Raw genomic sequence first — 19,760 nt, 5'->3', positions numbered from 1 at the left:
AACTAAACAGTATAATGACTATTTACCTTTACAATGTTCAATAGCTGTTGTCACGCTTGGTTTGGCTTTAGTATAAGCATCCTAAACAAAGGGGAAAAATGTAGATAAGCAAAATTCATCTTTTTACTAATATATGTACCTTCTCAAAAAAAAAAAATCTCTTATCAATCATGAGCACAAGTTTCTTAACTTATCTGAACACTAATATGACTGTATGTATAAACGCTTTGCCCATTTTGTTCTCTGGCAACAAACTTGACAACCAAAGATATTTTTATTAACCCCTTTCAAATGACATAAAACTACATACAGTTTGCTTTTAGCATGTAAAGGTTACAGCTTTTTTCTGGTTGGGGTGTACAGCAGTGAAGACGTAGGTCTAGCTTCTCCTGATGCCCCCTGCAAAATCTGCTATCGATCGCCAGCAAAGCGCACTTTCTTAGACTTGCTGCGGATGACTGCGGTGCCTACCTGGTCACTACAAACTTAAATGGCAGTGAAAGTATCAAAGAAAGGGCAGACCAAGTCCTCAATGGGGGAACACTAGAGGGCGGAGGCCTCCCGGCGTCTCCTTTGCTGAGTTCAGAGTGGGTGGTGGAGATTATGGCAGAGGTGAAGTCTGCCAAGGAACTTACAAATTAGTGCACTTATGCAGAAATGTTTTCAGAAGCTTAGGCTCATCCGCTCTATCTCTTCTTTTCTCGATCCCCCCTCTATCAATATCCTGATTCACTCTCTTATAATTTCAACCATAGATTACTGCAATGCCCTTTATCAAGGTATAATCCAGAAAGAACGCCACCGTTTATAACTACTGCAAAACACCGCTGTCAAATTAATCTATCATACAAAAAAATCTGACCATGTCACGCCTCTCCTCCGTAAAGCACATTGGCTACCTATCACTCATCGTCTCACCTATAAAATACTCCTCCTTACCTTTAAAACAAAAAACTCTAACCAACCAGCATTCATAAATAAACTTTTGATCCCATACTCATCATCCAGGGCCCTCCGATCTAATAATCAAAATCTACTTTCCATACCGTCAATATGCGAACTGTTTTACGATACTACTCGCAAATCCATTTTTTCAGTTACCGCCCCCTCTCTGTGGAATGCCCTTCCATTAGATCTTCGATTAGAGAATTCTCTTGAAAAATTTAAAGCCAAACTTAAAATTTTTCTCTTTGTTGGAAAAGCATGTGGCATTATCTTATGATACAGTACTATTTGGTATGTCAATGAGGAAAAAGAGCCAAATATCATCAAATAACAATAAACTTTTATTGATAATGACAGGAGTCGCCATTCAGTACATCACAAGTAATTGGAAAAATTACAGTAGACTCACATATATAGAATGGAAAGAACAATAGCTATACAACAAGGGAACTATAAGAAATTTAATAAAATTTGGGAGCCATTAACTTCTTATTGTAATGAGAAAACACCATTTTCTATTGAAATTTACACCGTCTAATGTTTGGGAGGGGGGGTAGGTATATTTTTTAATATTCATATTGGGAAAATAATAGAGGAATGATGGGAGGGGAGGGTGGTAATTTTATGTATTGTAAGATAAATTAGAAAGATTGTCAAGTGATGTGTTTAATTGTATTGTTTCACTGTTTGTACACTTGATGTAAGATTGAAAATGAATAAAGAATTTAAAAAAAACCAAAAAACTTTTCTCTTTAAAGATGCCTTTACTCTTTAGTACCAGCTTCTGCTTCTCAAACCTTTAATTTCTGTGAAGCCTTGAAACATCAAATGCTTCCGATCCTCATCCTAATGTTTTGCCACTCCCCATTTACCTTCCTATTTTTATTCAATGTATTTTAAACAACCTTTCCCTCCCCAACTTCCCTTTTGTTCCATGTACGTTATTATGAATTTGTCTAGTATTTTTAATATTGGATATAATATTGCTTTTATTTACCTATTTTAACTGTTTTCTACAATCTATCTGTATTGTACACCGTAGACACTTGTTTTGATAGATGGTATATCAAAAATAAAGAAACTTAAAACCTTAGGTAGGCAGCTGAAACAGATTTTGGATAAGCTTGAAGTTATGGATCGACGTTTCCTGATGCTTACAACGGACATTAAAGCAAACCTTCCCCACTGTCGATTCCATAAAAATCCTGGGTGCGACGCTAGACCGTTACCTCACTCTAGATACTCACACAGAGTCACTGATCAAAAAAGGCTTCTCGACACTATGGAAACTCAGAACCATCAGAAAGTATTTCGATGCAGCAACCTTTCGCCTACTGGTACAATCCTCCATCTTTAGCCTACTCGACTACTGTAATATCATCTATCTGGGGTCCCTCAAGAAAACCTTACATAGACTCCGAATCATACAAAATTATGCAGTGCGACTGATTTTCGGCATAAAAAAATGGGACCACATAACCCCCTACTACCAAAAACTCCACTGGCTACCACTAGAAACAAGAGTGCTATTCAAATTTGCCTGCCTTTGTTTCAAATCTGTCTTTGGCATAGCCCCGCTATATCTGGTCTCCCACTTTAAAATCGATTGTTCCACCAGACCCACACGTAGAATACGCTTGTTCAGCCACCCTTCAATGAAAACCTGCCAATACAAAAGATTCCTAAACAGAACGCTAGCCTTCCAAGCAAGTCAACAAAACAACTGGCTAGGCAACTTCATCAAACTCTCCTCATCCTACCTTAACTTCAGAAAACTAATAAAAACAAACCTGTTCAACCGATTTGTAACCAAGAACCCTTAAGCCAGGGGTGTCCAATGTCGGTCCTCGAGGGCCGCAATCCAGTCGGGTTTTCAGGATTTCCCCAATGAATATGCATGAGATCTATTAGCATACAATGAAAGCAGTGCATGCAAATAGACCTCATGCATATTCATTGGGGAAATCCTGAAAATCCGACTGGACTGCGGCCCTCGAGGACCGACATTGGACACCCCTGCCTTAAACCCTCTACTGTACTCCTTTTCACATCTTCTTGCTTCCCCACATTGTGACTTTATGCAACCAAAATCCTCAGTTATTTTTTTTTCTTCTTCGCTGTATCCAAAATCTCCATTGTTATTTTTCCTTCGCTGACAGTCCAGCTCTTCTTGTTGTAAACCGCCTCGAACTACTATGGCTTTGGCGGTATATAAAAATAAAGTTATTATTATTATTATTACAGGAGAGAGTCAGCGCAATGGAAGATGTGCTGCAACTGTTGTGGGCAGACTGCAAACACGTCAATAAGAGATTGGATTTAGCTGAGGCAAAATTGGACAATTTAGAAAATCATTCACGTCAGAATATTCTTTGTTTAATAGGCTTACCTGAATCCAAACTGATAAGGAACTTAAAGTTTCCTGAAAAAATGGCTGGCGACTTCACTTGGTCTCTCTGGAGTGGCTGGGCCTGTGTACATTGAGCGGGCTTATAGGCTAGGCCAGGGGTAGGCAATTCCGGTCCTCGAGAGCAAGAGCCAGGTCAGGTTTTCAGGATATCCACAATGAATATGTATGAGATGGATTTGCATGCACTGCCTCCTTGAGATGCAAATCAATCTCATACATATTTATTGTGGATATCCTGAAAACCAGACCTGGCTCCGGCTCTCGAGGACCGGAATTGCTTACCCCTGGGCTAGGCCCATGGTGGGATATGGGCAAGCAACCAAGTACAGTGATTTTGAAGCTGCTCAATTATAGTCACAAAGTAGAGATTCTGCAGGCAAATCGCTGGATTATCAAAATGCAAAAATCCTCTGTTTTCAAGACTGCTCGGTCACAGTGTTGGCGGCTCACGAGGTTTTCACACCTATATGCACACTGTTAATCAAGCATAACGTGCGTTTTAGCCTACTCTACCTGGCTAGACTGCGAATTATATGGAATGGCACCCCAAAACTTTTTGAATCAGCTCAGGTTGCGAAGGAATATGTAGCCACGTTGCAACCCTCACAGGACACTTGAACCATGCTCTATTGGTGAGCCTGGAGTGGGGCAAATGTTGCTTATTCTTCTTAAGATATACCTTTATGCTTTACTATTTTTTATTATTATTTTTTTGTCCTCTAATTTTATTTTTCATAGTCCAATGTTCTACCAGTCTGCCAGTGCACGCATAATAATAATAATAATAATAATATTTTATTTTGTATACCGCCATACCCAGGGAGTTCAAGGCGGTTCACAACAGGTAGATGAATTACATACAGTGCGATTCGAAAAAAGAAGAACATAACAAGGCAATCGTGGGGACGAACTCGTTTACATAAACGATTTAGGAGGGGGAAGGGCTAAATACGGGATACATACAGTGTGCTGCAGTAGGATACAATACGGGATACATACAGAGTGCTGCAGTAGGATACAATAGAGTTTAAGAGAGGAAATTAGATAAGAGCATATTAGATGGAAACAGGGGGGGGGCAACCAACTTGGAGGGGGGGGTGGGAAAGTAAGGGGGGGAGAGGGGAGAGGAGGGTTTAGATGGGGGAAGGGGGGGCTAAGGGATAGGTCTGTTGCAAAGGAGGGGTTTCATCAGTTTTCTAAGGAGGAGAGGGGTATATTAAGGCCACTTTCTACTGTAGCTTAGTAAAAGGATCCCTTAATCTTCAGACTATGGATCCTCAACTCCCTATTCATCAAATTTTAGATATCAGCCACTGGTTCACACTACTGTGGCCAAGTACCTTGTCTGAAATTGTTATCTCTTAGCTTATATAAACCTGCTCAGCTGAGTACAATTTACATTCCCCTCACCTGGTTATTTCATCATTATTTGTTGCTAACCCCATTGTGGCTTCTGTTATTTTTATGTCCTTCCTAGCAAGGTTTTAATATTTGAAAGCACTCAGGGTCTTTACCACCAGTGGGCAAACAGGTTATCAAACAAAAACAAGTTGGCGTCTGTATCAAGGCCCTTTTTAATTTAAAAAAAAGTTGGCTTCTTTTTTTGGTGGTTGCAAAACAGCAAATAGAAAATGACTTCTTCATTCTTCAAAAACAAGTGAACACAAAGGCCAAATGTGTTCTCATTTATCCGTTCCACAGCAAAAAAAAAAAAAAAAAAAGGAACGAAAGGGATCCTCAGACAAGAGAGCTGCATGAGAATGGGGATTGCAGGAATCCCGCGGAACCCACAGGATTCCCATGGATATGAAAGAAATTGCTATGGGAGTCCTGTGGGGATGGAAGAAGTTGCTACGGGAGTCCCATGGGAGTGTAGTCAAAATCTCTGGTGACTCCAGAATGAGGCTTGGAACACTCCCTGGTTGAATAGTAATTACCATCCAAACCACCACAGGAGGCTGTTGGGGTTGGGAGGAAACAGAAACAAGTAAATAATACGTGGAGGGGCATAATCAAAAGGAACGTCTAAGTCCGTTTTCGTCCAAGTTGTAAGTCGTCCAAAGTAAAAAAATAGCTTAGGACACATTTTCGAAAAATACGTCCAAATTTTTTTTCCTTTCGAAAATCGTCTAACCATACGTCCTGCTGATCTGATCGTCCAAGCCGCTAAATCATCCATCTTTATACCACATTTTCATCCAACTCAAAAACGCCTAGACCAAGCTCTGTTGGACGTGGGAGGGGTCTGCAAAGTGATGGACTGAACACCCAGACATGGCACCTAAATAGTGGGGTACCTTCCAGGGCACTGCTGTGAACTTCACAAAAAGGGGTGCCATGTCTTCTCCTCACTACAGCTCTCTTATAGGTCATGGTGAGCCCTCCAAACTACCTCCAGAATCCGCTAGACCTACTTATCTACCACCCCGATAGCCCTTATGGCTGCAGGAGCCACTTATATGACAGTACAAAAGGGTTTTGGGGATGTATAAGGATCAATGCAGTGATTACAGGGGCTTATGGGCATGGGTCCTCCTCTCTATGGGTCCCTAACCCACCCCCAAGATGACTTAAGCCGCCTCTGTGCTGGATGACTAGGCTTTCCTATGCCAGGCAGCCAGGTGATGATTGTCTGAAGGCTGAATTTTAAAGTTATGATTAAAATTTTTATGGGGGTGTGTGTGTGTATGTGGGGGGGTGGTGATCACTGGGGTAGTGTGTGGGGGGTCTGTTTTATGTGTTTGCAGTGCTTATCTAGTGACTTTAGGTGGTTTTTTGTGACTTAGACCATATTTTAAATGGTCTAAGTCACAGCGTCCAAGTTCCGTCGATCCTGGGCTGTATAACTTTCCATTATACATGTTGTACGACTAAGTCTAAGCCGGCCCACGTCGCGCCCAACTCCTGCCCTCGACACTCCTCCTGAACCACTCTGTTTAGCGATGGTCGTTCAGCGGCACTACGGAGGCCTAGGTCATTTAGAAATACGTCCAAAACCCGTTTTTATTATCGGCACTTGGACATGTTTCGTTTATGATCGTCCAAGTGCCGACTTAGGCCGGTTTTTGGACTCTTTCGATTAGCCCCATAGTTTCCACTCCTATGGGTACAGGTGGGGATGGAATGGATCTTAGCAGATACGGATAGAAGAGACTCCACTGAGGATGGGTGAAATTTCTGTTCCTGCGCTAACTCTCTTACCTTGGACTTAGCTACGTAATTCAGCCTTATAGAATGGCTGCTCCTAACTTTCACATGGTCAAATGAAGCTGTGAAATATTTGGGGATTTTAATACACAAAGATCCAGTCCTTGCTCAAAATCTTAATATATCCAAAATCAAAAACTTAGTTCTTAACACTACATCTCGGTGGTCTCCACTATACTTGTCTTGGTGGGGCAGGATATCATCCATCAAAATGACCCTAGCACCTAAAATTAATTACATTCTCTCAATGCTCCCTCTTTTATGCCAAAAATCATTTTTCCATTGGCTAAATAAGAAGCTATCTGAATTTATATGGAACAAGAAAAAACCTCGAATTGCTCTAGCCAAGCTGAAGGCCTCTAAAATTAACGGTGGTCTTAACTTCCCTGATTTCTACCACTATTATATTGCTTCATTAGCTAAATATGGAGCCTACTGGGTTAATGACTCCTTTTCTCAAGACCCTCCTACTTGGTTTGAAATGGAATGTTTTTTATGCAAACCTCTTCACATCTCTTGCTTACTAACGATATCAATACCCAGACACTTGAGAAAATATCCTCTTTTCATTTCAACGCAGCATGCTCTACATCACTTAGATGATATAGCCGAAATCTCAGTTAGGATTAGCCCATTCATATCCCTTTGGAATAATCCCAAAATACAAAACCAAGGCAAATCCCTTTCATGGAAACGGTGGCAGCGGGCAGGTATATGGTTTGTTCATCAACTATTTACTCTTAATACGACAATTCCTTTTGATATACTTTGTTCCACATACCTGCTACCATCCTCTGCTTATCCACAATGGATTTTACTCAGTGAAATACTATCTTCTGTGTATATACAATATGACTTTATGACTTCCAAAAATACTATATACCACTGGTCTTCGTGGTCTCTATCAAAAGGAAAAGCTATATCTTTTTTCTATAATATTCTAAGAGATCAATCCTTTACTTTTTCATATCATGCTATGAAACACTGGGATAATATATTAACCATTCCGCTCTCGGACATTGACTGGGAACTCTTTTGGTCTTCAACAAACCGCCCACTTTTATCTTCTAGAGTTTCACAGTCAATGCTCTTTGTTATGTGGAATGCAATATGGACCCCATTTCGCATGTGGAAAGCCAAACTAAAACAAGATTCCATTTGCTGGAACTGTTTGAAAGAAGAGGGAACTCTTGATCATATGTTTCTCCATTGTACTTTGGTCCGCTCTTTTTGGACCCAAGTCTGGAACACCATACAATCTATCACTAACTGCTCGGAAGAGATTTCTATGGACATTATAATCCTTCGATCTCAACATCCCTGTTTCACACAATCAAATTGCCCTCCTAAACTTATTGATACCATGATCGTGACTGCTCTCATGCATATTTTAAAAAATTGGAAACTATCTTCGTCATTAAATTATACGTTTTGGTGGAACTCTCTTTGTATGTACCATAAATATGAATCATATGCATATGAAAATAGAGTTTCGCTCCGAATATCCATGAATATGAAAAATAAAAAATCACCCTGGTCATTCTTAGATTCATATGTTCGCTCTACTTTGTAGACACTTCTGTCTTCCCCTATCTATTCTTCACTTTTTTCTCTTTATTTCCTTTCTCTTTTAATTTTTATTCTATTTTATCTCATTTTCTTTTCTCATACAATCTTCACAAATAATTTCATTACTCTGAGCTTTTCTTAATATTATGGTCCTTTATAGTTAATTGCATATTTATAGATCATATATATACAAAATGTTGTTATATGTATTTGAATTGCTCATTGTATTTTTTCCAAAATACTCAATAAAAATTTATTGAACTAAAAAAAAAAAAAAAAAAAAAAAAAAAAGAATGGCTGCTCCTCATTGTCAAATCATAGGATCACTTGAAAATACATAAATGTTTAGCCTTCATATAGTCTCCAAACAGAATGTTTCTACCATCCATAAACAAGCAACTCTTCGTTCTTTTATCCAAAAATCCATTTGTAAAAATCCCGATTATCCTCCTAGGTCTTCAAGGAAAAACATGCAAATTGTTGCAGTACAGCAATTATTCCAATAAAGCCGATCTAAAGCAACCCTTGCTCAAATCTAGTTTGCAGTAATATGTGCTGTGCCAGCTGTACCAGTAGAGCTTTGCAAACTATGAAACAAATGCAAAGGTTAGCAATGCGTCACTGTAGAAAAAAAATCTACACTTTATAATGCACATTGTAAAAGCTTCAACAATCAGATATGAAGCTCCATCTGTGTGTCGTTGTAGAGAAAACCAACTACACTGTGCAGCAGTTTAGGAACTGCTCATAAATCCAATGGACACCATTAAGAATGCTGTGATTGCAATACTCATTATGATCTAGACTAGAGTTTGGAAGGGAGCACACACCCCCTAAAGGAGCAAAAAAAACCCCCAGAGCTGTACCGGATTTATGACTTGGGTTGGTTCTCTCTACAGCAGCACGCACATCACTTCATGCCTGATTGTGTAGCTCCAACATTATAAAAAGTGTCAATTTGTTTTCTACGGCCATTGCTGACCGTTGCATTTGCTTTGTAGTTTGCAAAGCTCTTATTTCTCCCACAGCAGATATTATGTTATTAGGCAGTAGATTTGAGCGAGTGCTCCTTCAAACCAGCTGCATTTGAATTATCATTAGGCTACAACAATTTGCATGCGAGAAGGGGAAGTTTCATATATATTTTGGGATAAAAAGACTGAAAAGTTACTCAGTCAGTGTGTTAATGGATGGTGCATACATTCTTTTTTTGGACATTGTGCATTTCAAGTGATACTATGATTGACAATTAAGAGTAGCGATTAAAAGAGCTGAATTTGGAACCATGGCTCCAAGTCTGAGGATCCCTTTCTTCACAATTGTTTGAGTAGGAAATTTTTGCCATGGAATATCTATTTCTACTTCTACTTTTGAGTGCTTTTGGAGAGCGATTCCTGTATCCATTAAAAAAAAAAAAATCAAGGCCGGCTCTGCAACCAGGACATCTAGTACTACAGAATTGGGGGTGGGGGAGTGAAGCATGGCTTTGGCATATCGGAGAGAGTCTTCCCCTTGCCACCAATGCCTCCCTACTTAAAGAAAAGTGTGTGGTGCAAAGGCTCAAGTTCTGCCTCTGTCTGAGGCAGGCTTCTTGCAGGAGGGGATGGGACAATAGCCTTACTGGGTCAGACCAATGGTCCATCAAGTCCAGTAGCCCGTTCTCATGGTGACCTGGATTGGCCACCGTGAGAATGGGCTACTGGGCTTGATGGACCATTGGTCTGACCCAGTAAGGCTATTCTTATGTTCTTAAGGTCGTGCTACAGATTCTTTAAGCTTTGGCACCAGCATAAGTGAGGATGAAGGGGTGTTGTGGCACGCTCTGAAAAAGGGGTTTGAAGGCACTGAAAACACATCCTCTTCACTGCATTGACATGTTATAACGTATTCATGTGTATGTAGTCTATACCGCTGTATCATTTCTAATTATTCCTAGTCGACATTTGCGGGATACAAGAATCAGTATGGTATGGTAATGGGTAGGGAGACTTAGTGTCATGCATGGATGAAGGTTCGCCTAGGGCAGGGGTGGACAACTCCGGTCCTCGAGGGCCGGAATCCAGTCGGGTTTTCAGGATTTCCCCAATGAATTTGCATTGAAAGCAGTGCATGCAAATAGATCTCATGCATATTCATTAGGGAAATCCTGAAAACCCGACTGGATTCCGGCCCTCGAGGACCGGAGTTGCCCACCCCTGCCCTAGGGCATTTGATACACTTGGACTGGCCCTGCTTATCAAAGCAGTTTTGGGTTTTTTTTTAAAACGCTGTTTCACTACCAAGAAATTAACACCAAAACAAACAAGTTGTCATTTAACTGCATTGTGTTTCTTTGCTCCTTCCAGATTTTCCTCTTCTTTCTTCAACTCGCTCTTCCTCACCTTACTTTCTTGTGTCTTTCTTCCTAAGTCCTCCTCATCACACTTCTCTCTTCAAAACTAGTTGCATCAGGCTCTAGTGTCGGCTCACTGGCTGCTAGTAGCCAAACGTTGTGTCTTCAAGGGACTGATGCTAGCGTTCAAATCCTTGCGCGACATGACATCAGGTTACATGATGGCTAAGCTTCCTCCGTACATGCCGAAAAGGTCCCTCCGCTCCCAAGATGAAATAGGCCTCAAAACGCCCCCTAGTCGTGCCCTTCAACTACAAACCATCAAACGACATTCCTACTCCCACTTCATACTGAGTCACTGGAATTAAATGCCTCCCGCAGACCAGATCCCTTGAAGGACTCCTCAACTTTAGGAAAGCAATAAAAACACACCTCAACACCTAACTCCCCTGCCCATGACTGATAAATTACAAAGAAATGTATATTGGTACCAGATCCCGGTATGTGTCACATTAGGAAAACTGTTATTGAAAAATCCTGAACTGTAATTATGGTAAATTTAACCTGTACACCGTCTAAGTATGTCAAATTAGGATAAAACTTGCATTGGAAAACTTACACTGTAAGGATAACTAGGGCAAATTGTAATCTGTAAATTGTATATCCTCTATAATAAAACCCTAAGCGCGCATGTGCACTTACGATGCCGTGATCCCTGCCACCGTGTTGTGTGCTTCCGTGCCGCACATGCGCACTGCCTGCCTTCTGCCCCGATCTCTGATGCCGGCTGACTTCCTGCGCTGCCACTACGCCTCTTCTTACCCCTGGACTGGAAAACACAGCAGCCACGCTTTCATCTTGCAGTCGTGGGGCATTTGCTAGGCCGGCCCACTTCGATAATGGGAGGTGGGCCGGCCTAGCAAAAGCCCCAAGGCTGCCCGGGCTAGCAGATGCTGGACAGGGGGAGCAGGGAAAAGAGAAGGGGTACTACTGGACAGGTGGATCAGGTAAGGGGTGCTGCTGGACAGGGGGGAGGTAAAACGAAGGGAGAAGGGCTGCTGCTGGACAGGGGGAGCAGTGAAGGGGTGTTGCTGGACAGGGGGGGGGAGGTAAAAGGAAGGGAGAAGGGCTGCTGCTGGACAGGGGGAGCAGTGAAGGGGTGCTGCTGGACCGGTATTGATGGACAGGGGGAGCAGGGAAGAGATGCTGCTGGATAGGGGGGAGGTAAAACGAAGGGAGAAGGGGTGCTGCTGGACAGGGGGAGCAGGCAAGGGGTAGTGGTGGACAGCCGAGGAAAGAGAGAGACAGAATGAAAGAAAGAAAGAAAGACACATACATCTATTCTAGCAGTCGTTAATGTAACAGGCTTAAAGACTAGTTATGTATATTAGTATTAAACCCCTAGGTATGTGTCTAGTTAGGATAAAAACTTGTATCTTAAGCTTGTACTGTAATTATGGTAAATCCAGTGCAAATCGTAACCTGTTAGCTGATTATTATGTACGTTTAAGCTCTAGCCTGTTATGAGCGCTTTGGGGAAAACAAGATAAAAAAACGAATTAAATCGTAAATGGCAAGCCCAAGCAGAGCAGAGTAGCAGCGCTAAGAATCCCACAGACCATGCACCTAACTTTGTTCTGTCTTTACCTGGAGACCAAGAGAGAGTTAAGAGAAAATGGCAGCACTGAATGTGAAGTAGGGAGATGCACTACAGAAGGCACAAAAGAAATAGCTTATACCAGGGGTCTCCAAAGTCCCTCCTCAAGGGCCGAATCCAGTCAGGTTTTCCCCCAATGAATATGCATGAGATCTATGTGCATGTACTGCTTTCAATGCATATTCATTGTGGAAAACCTTACTGGATTCGGCCCTTGAGGAGGGACTTTGGAGACCCCTGGCTTATACTGTGGTTCTCAAACCTGTCCTGGGGGGGTCCATTAGCTCTTCAAGTTTCAGGATATCCCTAGTAAAATATGAATGTACCCTTAAGTCCTAGGCCAATTTAATGTGATTGTACTACTATTTGTTTGCTTCAAAAACTTTGTGAATGTATTGCTGTAACCCAGGGGTAGGGAACTCTGGTCCTCGCGAGCCGTATTCCAGTCAGGTTTTCAGGATTTCCCCAATGAATATGCATGAGATCTATTTGTATGCACTGCTTTCGATGCATATTCATTGGGGAAATCCTGAAAACCCGACTGGAATACGGCTCTCAAGGACTGGAGTTCCCTATCCCTGAGCTAACAGTTTGGATCCACACTGCAGTATGTAGAGCAAGGCTGCCCAAGTCCGGTCCTCGAGATCTACTGGCAGGCCAGATTTTCTGGATATCCACAATAAGAGAGAGATTTGCATACCAAGAAGGCAGTGCAGGAAAATCTCACTCATGCATATTCATTGGGGAAATCCTGAAAACCCAACTGGAATACGGCTCTCGAGGACAGGAGTTCCCTACCCCTGCTGTAACCCATTCTGGCACCTGGAGAGGACAGGCTAGAAAACTAACTAAGGGGTCCTTTTATGAAGGCACATGCTAAATTGGTTAGCGCACCTTAATAAAATGACCCCCAAATAAATGAATATGCATGAGAGAAAAAAAAAAGAGTCTGCCTATACAAGAAGTAACAGGCATGAATATTCACTGTGGATATCTTGAAAACCTGACTTGCTAATCGATCCCCAGGACAGGTTTGAGAACCACTGGCCTTGTGGTTAGAGCAGGAGGCGAAGAACCAGCGGGGCCAGAATTCCAATCCCATTGGGCAGGTCACATAATCTTCCATGGCATCAGGCACAAAATTAAGGCTAAGGACTCCTTTTACTAAGGGGCGCTAGCGTTTTTAGCGTCTAGCGCGCGCAGCAATGCAGCGGGCGCTAACGCCAGCATTGAGCTGGCGTTAGTTCTTGGCACGTAGTCTTCTGGGGATAGCAAGATTACTAGTGAACCTAAACTTAACTACGGAGAAAGGGCAAGAGCTAAATCCAAAATCATAGACTGACCTATGACGCCTTTAGAAAAGCCGTAAAAACTGCCTTATTCGACAGAAATATCACCTAAAAAGTATCTACACCAATCGCTAAATCAAATTCTATTATTTCTAATATGTCCACTCCTGCGTATAAGCTGGAAATTTTTAACAAGTTTTAACAATCTGTATATTGTAATTCGCTGCTTTTTAAGATTCTACATACAGTAATTCACTATCTGCATATTGTAACTCGCTGACTGTCCAGCTCTCTTCAATGTGAACCGCCTAGAAGTCACACGACTATGGCGGTATAGACCTCTTGTCCGTGTCACATTTGACAATGTGAATAACGATGTTTCTTGCTCTATTTTGTCGAATCCTTTTAGTATTTTAAAAGTCTCTTATCATATCCCCTCGCGGTCTTCTCTTTTCGAGGGTGAACAATCTCGGAAAACTGGGCTTGTTCACCCTCGAGAAGAGAGGGCTGCGAGGGGATATGATAGAGACTTTTAAAATACTAAAAAGATTCGACAAAATAGAGCAAGAAACATCGTTATTCACTTTGTCAAATGTGAATCGACAAGAGGTCATGGACTGAAATTGAGAGGCAACAGGCCCAGGACAAATGTCAGGAAGTTCTGTTTCACAGTGAGTGGTGGACGCTTGGAATGCTCTCCTGGAGGAGGTTGTGATGGAGACCACCATTTTGGTATTCAAAGGCAAGTTGGATGCACACCTTCTTGCGAATCACATTAAGGGATATGGGTTAACAAGGTATTCATCGGGGAACACCTAGCTTAGCCTCCACATGCGCGGGTCGCCGGTCTACATGGACCTAAGGTCTGATCCGGTGAAGGCATTTCTTATGTTCTTAATATAGTTGTTATTATTATTATTAATAAATAGGGAACTGCAGCCAAGTTTCTACAAGAAACAAGTTTTGTGGCAGTTGCCAAGGCATCAAAGCAAATGCGAGGCCCTGTTTTTAATGTCATACGAAAGCTTAGTACCTGACACCACGTTGTATAGGGTCCGACAGCATGCCGCAGCCAGGAAATGTTCTCTTCCAGTTGGGTCTGCTGTTTTTCCACAAATTTCACATCTGGAACTGGGTTAGTGTACAGTGAAAGCTGAAAAATAAAACTATTACTTAGCTAAAACTCACCTCTACAAAGTTAATCTTTAGAACAAGTATTTGAAACACTTTACCTGCCAGAGAGAGGCAAACTTCCTAGTGAACCGGAACTTTGACTACAGAAAAAGGGCAACAGCTAAATCCAAAATCTTTAAACGGGGAGCTGCAGCCAAGTTTCAACAAGAAACAAGTTTTATGGCATTTAAAGCAGATATTAAGCAATTTGTTGAAGTTATGAAAAAACTAAAAAAAAGTTCTGTCTACAAAGTTTAGTGAAACAAGATTTTTTTTTTTTTTTAGGAAGGGGAGGGGCACCAAGAGCAGATGGTCATTAAAAAGGTCTAGGATTTATAGCTGCTTTTTCCTTCCAGAAAAGTCTGAAAGTTGAATTGTGAGACTAATACTGCTCAATAGTAATATGAGACCCCTAAAAAGAATATTTTAGAATTCAATGTTTTATTTAAAATTACACTTAAGGTTACTGATATTCAAAATAGTCTCCCATTCTGATAAAGGGTTTATTTAATTCACATTGTAAGAACATTTAATAATAATTTCAAGTGTTTTTTCATAATTGTATGTATTACATGTATTTCACTTGATGTAAGAATTTAAAAAAGAATAAAAAATATTTATTAAAAAAAAACAAAAAAAAACCAAAATAGTCTCCCATTCATTTGGGGAGCTAAAAATGCACCAAAGACCTTGACCAGTATCTTGTATCTTATATGCCAAGGGCTATAGCTGGTGAGATCAGGAAGTTATTTCTAATAGGACTGAAACCAGTATACAAATTTAGAATGACAAGCATTTAATGTTTCCTACATCAGTCAAAACATTCCAATCGTGTTCATCATGCTGGACTATGGTAGCCATTTTCATCTTTTGGCCAGTGTGAACATTTCTATTACCAAGATAAAGCAGCAGTGACGAAGGAAAATCAGCAAGGTTGCTCTGAATTTTATATAGCACTGAGCAGGCTCTCTATGGGCAACCTGAGCATCTTACCAATTTGTAATTCCATCCTATATGTACAGAATCTAAATAGAGCAAAAGATCCTATATTTTTTCTCTTTCCAACTTGCAGTTGCTTCCTGTTCCACTGAACTACTGGGGCATTGCCAGAGGTTGTGGTAAGAGCGGATAGCGTAGCTGGTTTTAAGAAAGGTTTGGACAATTCCCTGGAGGAAAAATCCATAGTCTGTTATTGAGAAAGACATGAGGGAAGCCACTGCTTGCCCTGGATCGGTAGCATGGAATGTTGCTACTCCTTGGGTTTTGGCCAGGTACTAGGGACCTGCATTGGCTGCCCTGAGAACGGGCTACTGGGCATGATGGACCACTGGTCTGACCCAGTAAGGCCATTCTTATGTTCTTATCGAGCCCAGTATCCTGTTTCCAACAGTGGCCAATCCAGTCAAAAGTGTGTGGCAGGACCCCAAAAGAGTAAACAGATTTCATGCTGTTTATCCCAGGAATAAGAATTGGATTTTCCCCAAGTCCATCTTAACAATCTATGGACCTTTCTTCCAGGAACTTGGCCAAACCTTTTTTTAAACCCTGCAATGCTAACAGCATTTACCACATTCTCTTTTAGAAGCCAAGCTGCGACCAGGTATCATGTTCTTTCATTTAAAACTAACCAAGGGTTTTTATGATATTTTGTATTCCCTGTCAATATACTTGAGTCTAGTCACTGCATTAACAGTCCTGGGCTGAAATTATGCACCTTCGGAAACACTGCAATCATATAAGACCTAAATCTAGCCACCAGGTGGCACTGATGTTCATAGACTATGATTATATCCCCCCCCTCCTGTGTTCCCCTTGCCCCATCTCAGGGAAACCAAAGCCAGGAAATCGAACTACCCAGTTCTATCTGAATGGCAGCATGCAACACTGCTCCTCAACAGCCTGGCTAGGCCTGGAATGCCATCCCTTAAATTTGACTGCTTAGAATTAGTCCCCACAAGAAGTTACTACACTGTAGATCCCATGGTTTGACATATCGCAGGATCACTTATTTTGTTTTAATTTTAACATGTTATACTGTACACTCCATATTTCTTGGATGCCAACATCTGTGTTATATGGGATCTACAATGTATTGATTATTTGAAAAGCTATTTCAAACCTTTTCAAATATTTTTAAAAAAGAACAAATAAAGGCTCTATTGTTTATACAGACCAGTTGACTTCAGCTCAGCCAAAAATTAGTCACATGTCGTGCAAAGGATTAATCAGATTATTTTAAAGAACAGGTTTACTTTAGAGTATGTAAGGGTTTCTGTGTGTGTGTGAGTTTTTTTAGAATGTAGACAAATGTGTATTTTTTTTCCAAATAGCAGATACGACCTTGGATTTATTCCTGTAAACTGACTTGGCCTCTCAGCATTTTTCGAGTGTTACTTACTCCCACAAAGAGGAGATTTATCTGCAGTACACAGAGGGAGGCCATGTGAATAACATAAACCAATTACAATGTTAAAAAACAAATCTTTGTGCTGTGTGTGGCCATAGCCAAGCACCGCAGCTGCGAATGACAGACTGTATTTTTTTTTTGCTGGTTGTTGAGGGCTGATAGAAGGTCGTATAAGAATTGTAGTTAAACATGAAAAAGCACGGCTACGGATTCTGGAGTGAAAAAGAGAGGATTCTGTCTTTATACAGTAAACAATGCCCAAGAACGGATAATGGCAAAAGAACAAGAAAACTCTGGAATCTCGTAAAGGAAGCTTGGGACTGAACAGTTAAAAAGTGTCCAGAGGAACGTCAAGATCTCACTTTTACTCTTAAGAAGCGAAGGCGCTTTCCGTCCATCTGGGGGCCGTTTATTCATACTTTACACCCAAGAATTAGGAGTCGTATCTTAAATCGGTTGGATTCCATGGTTTCAGCTTCTTGATCCTTTGGGGGTCTTCTTGCCTCTGCAGTTGACATTGCTTACCTAGCTCTGCCTGTCTGGTATATCCGACTGTCATTTTGCGTGGACTTCCGTATATAGTTCCTTTACATTTTTAGGTCTATCATTTCTTCTTTTTTAATCTCTCTCTCCCTTCTCTGGAGGTTCCGCATAATGCTTTTCGTATGAGTGTGGTTGGTCTTTGGTTTGTGGGTTGTTCAGGAGGGGGGTGGCTTGGGCTGGAGTTTTAAAATAAAAAAAGTGTCCAGAGTCTCAGCCAGACCTAAATCAGATGGGATATGTTAGACTTTCCAAATTTTAGACATCCTGCAGGCTTATCAGACATTTTCAGCGTCCATGGATCTAAGCCACGTATCTCCGGAAATATTAGCTGATAAAACTTCTCCATTACAGTCCGTCATAAGTGTACAAGGGGAAGGGAAAAACACTTGCTCAAAATAGAATGCATAGCTTCGTTTTGCCTTTTTTTATGAGGGGGGACGTAAAAGGTATGGAAGTCATATTGTCAGTGAGAGGGAGAGGAACTACTTTAGCACTTGCACCCACAACGTTTGAGGGGCACAGCTCCCCCCCCATCTCACTCCAAACTAGACTTAGCATACTGTCATTTTCACGTCTCACCCTGTTTCTCCTCCGCTCACCCTAAAATTAGTAGCGGCCTGCATGAGGTTATGGTGGCATGCTAACCCAGCTGAGCAGCAGTAGGAATTGGCCCGGTGCCATTCCAAGTTCCAAAACAAACGGATCAAACTTTGGCTCTCTGCTTCCCCGGCAGACCTTTCTGTTCTGTTGCTGCTCTGCTCACGTGAGATTAATCTCTTATCTAAATGCCACCAGAAAAACATGCAAGATTTCACAGCAGCTTAATCTGTGGCATCAATGAAAGACTTTGGTTCTCGCAACACTGTACTGATCATAAAGCAGTATACTTGTATGTTAACCATATAGGGGATTTTTTTTTCTGAAAATAGCACCCCCCCCCCCAAAAAAAAAAACAACCCCAACAACCCAAAACTAAACAAAAAAGGCTAGGCAGTACTTAAAGGAATGGAAAATAAGGAAACAGATGTTTTGTGAAGGGTTCAGACATGGTTAAACGTACCAAAAGAGAGAACAAGCAAAGCAGGAGGTTTTGGCAAGAGTAACATAGTGAATGACAGCAGATAAGCGGAATAGAAAATGAAGTGGTGCTATCGGTTGCTTACAGGAACGCAGGGTGTGGTTTTCTTTACTTCTGTACCAGAAAATATGATAGAGGTCAAAGAGGTGGCAGAGGAAAGAATGGAGCCATTACAGCAGAGGTGTCAAAAGTTCCTCCTCAAAGGCCGCAATCCAGTCGGGTTTCCCCCAATGAATATGCATGAGATCTATTTGTTTGCACTGTTTTCATTGTATGCTAATAGCTCTCATGCATATTCATTGGGGGAAATCCTGAAAACCCGACTGGATTGTGGCCCTCGAGGAGGGACTTTGACACCCCTGCATTACAGGAAGCTGTCACTCGAACCTGCCTCTGTAAAAGCGAAGGTAAAACGGCACTCTGCAAGCAGCCGTCGGCTTTTTCTGTTACAAACATTTCAACGTTTAGTGCTTCATCTAGTCAGTGAACATACAATTATCCCTGTTGCATCAGGGAAACCTATAGGCAGACTCAGGAGGTACACGGCTAGATGTTCATCACTCGCCAGTCATCTGGCAGCAGACTTTCAAAAGATCTGGAGCAGAAAACCAGGATATGGAGATGCTCTTTCTCCACCCTATCACAGAATGGCTTGATAAGGTTTGGATGATTTCTCAATCAGGCTGCATCCCCCTCCCCTCCCTCCATCTGCCCTTCTACTAACCTCCCCTCAACACCTGCCACCCTCTCCTCTTTCTCTGAGATCACTGAGGAGGAAATCACACATTTTCTCTCATCCTCTAAACCCACTACCTGCTCCTCCAATCCAATTCCTACTCACCTACTCGGTGCTACCTCTCCCTCCGTCATCCCTCCTATTGTTCTCCACTGCAACTGTCCCTGATGCCTTCAAACATGCCGTTGTCACACCCCTCCTCAAGAAACCCTCACTGGACCCTGCGTGTCCATCCAACTACCGCCCCATCTCCCTCCTCCCTTTCTTATCCAAGTTACTTGAACATGCTGTTCACCACCATTGCCTGGACTTCCTCTCATCCCATGCTATTCTGGATCTGCTTCAGTCAGGCTTTTGCCTGCTGCATTCCATGGAAGTTTCCAATGACCTGTTCTTGGCCAGATACAAAGGCCT

General features: G+C 41.7%; 1 protein-coding gene across 2 annotated transcripts in view; it reads right to left on the bottom strand.

Annotated features, from left to right (window-relative positions):
* The window catches only part of APOO (apolipoprotein O), a 101,962-nt gene that overhangs the window by 52,264 nt on the left and 29,938 nt on the right, over positions 1-19,760 (bottom strand). For both annotated transcript variants that reach the window (XM_033949269.1, XM_033949268.1), the window contains exons 3-4: positions 14,443-14,562; positions 27-81 (exon numbers count right to left, since the gene is read on the bottom strand). In XM_033949269.1, the coding sequence (XP_033805160.1) occupies positions 27-81; positions 14,443-14,562 (175 nt within the window). The remainder of the gene's footprint in view (positions 1-26; positions 82-14,442; positions 14,563-19,760) is intronic.

The sequence above is a fragment of the Geotrypetes seraphini genome, chromosome 6 (assembly GCF_902459505.1).
Source record: "Geotrypetes seraphini chromosome 6, aGeoSer1.1, whole genome shotgun sequence".
Lineage (NCBI taxonomy): Eukaryota > Metazoa > Chordata > Amphibia > Gymnophiona > Dermophiidae > Geotrypetes > Geotrypetes seraphini.
The sequence above is the reverse complement of the archived record's forward strand: the minus strand, read 5'-3'. Positions and strand labels throughout refer to the sequence as shown.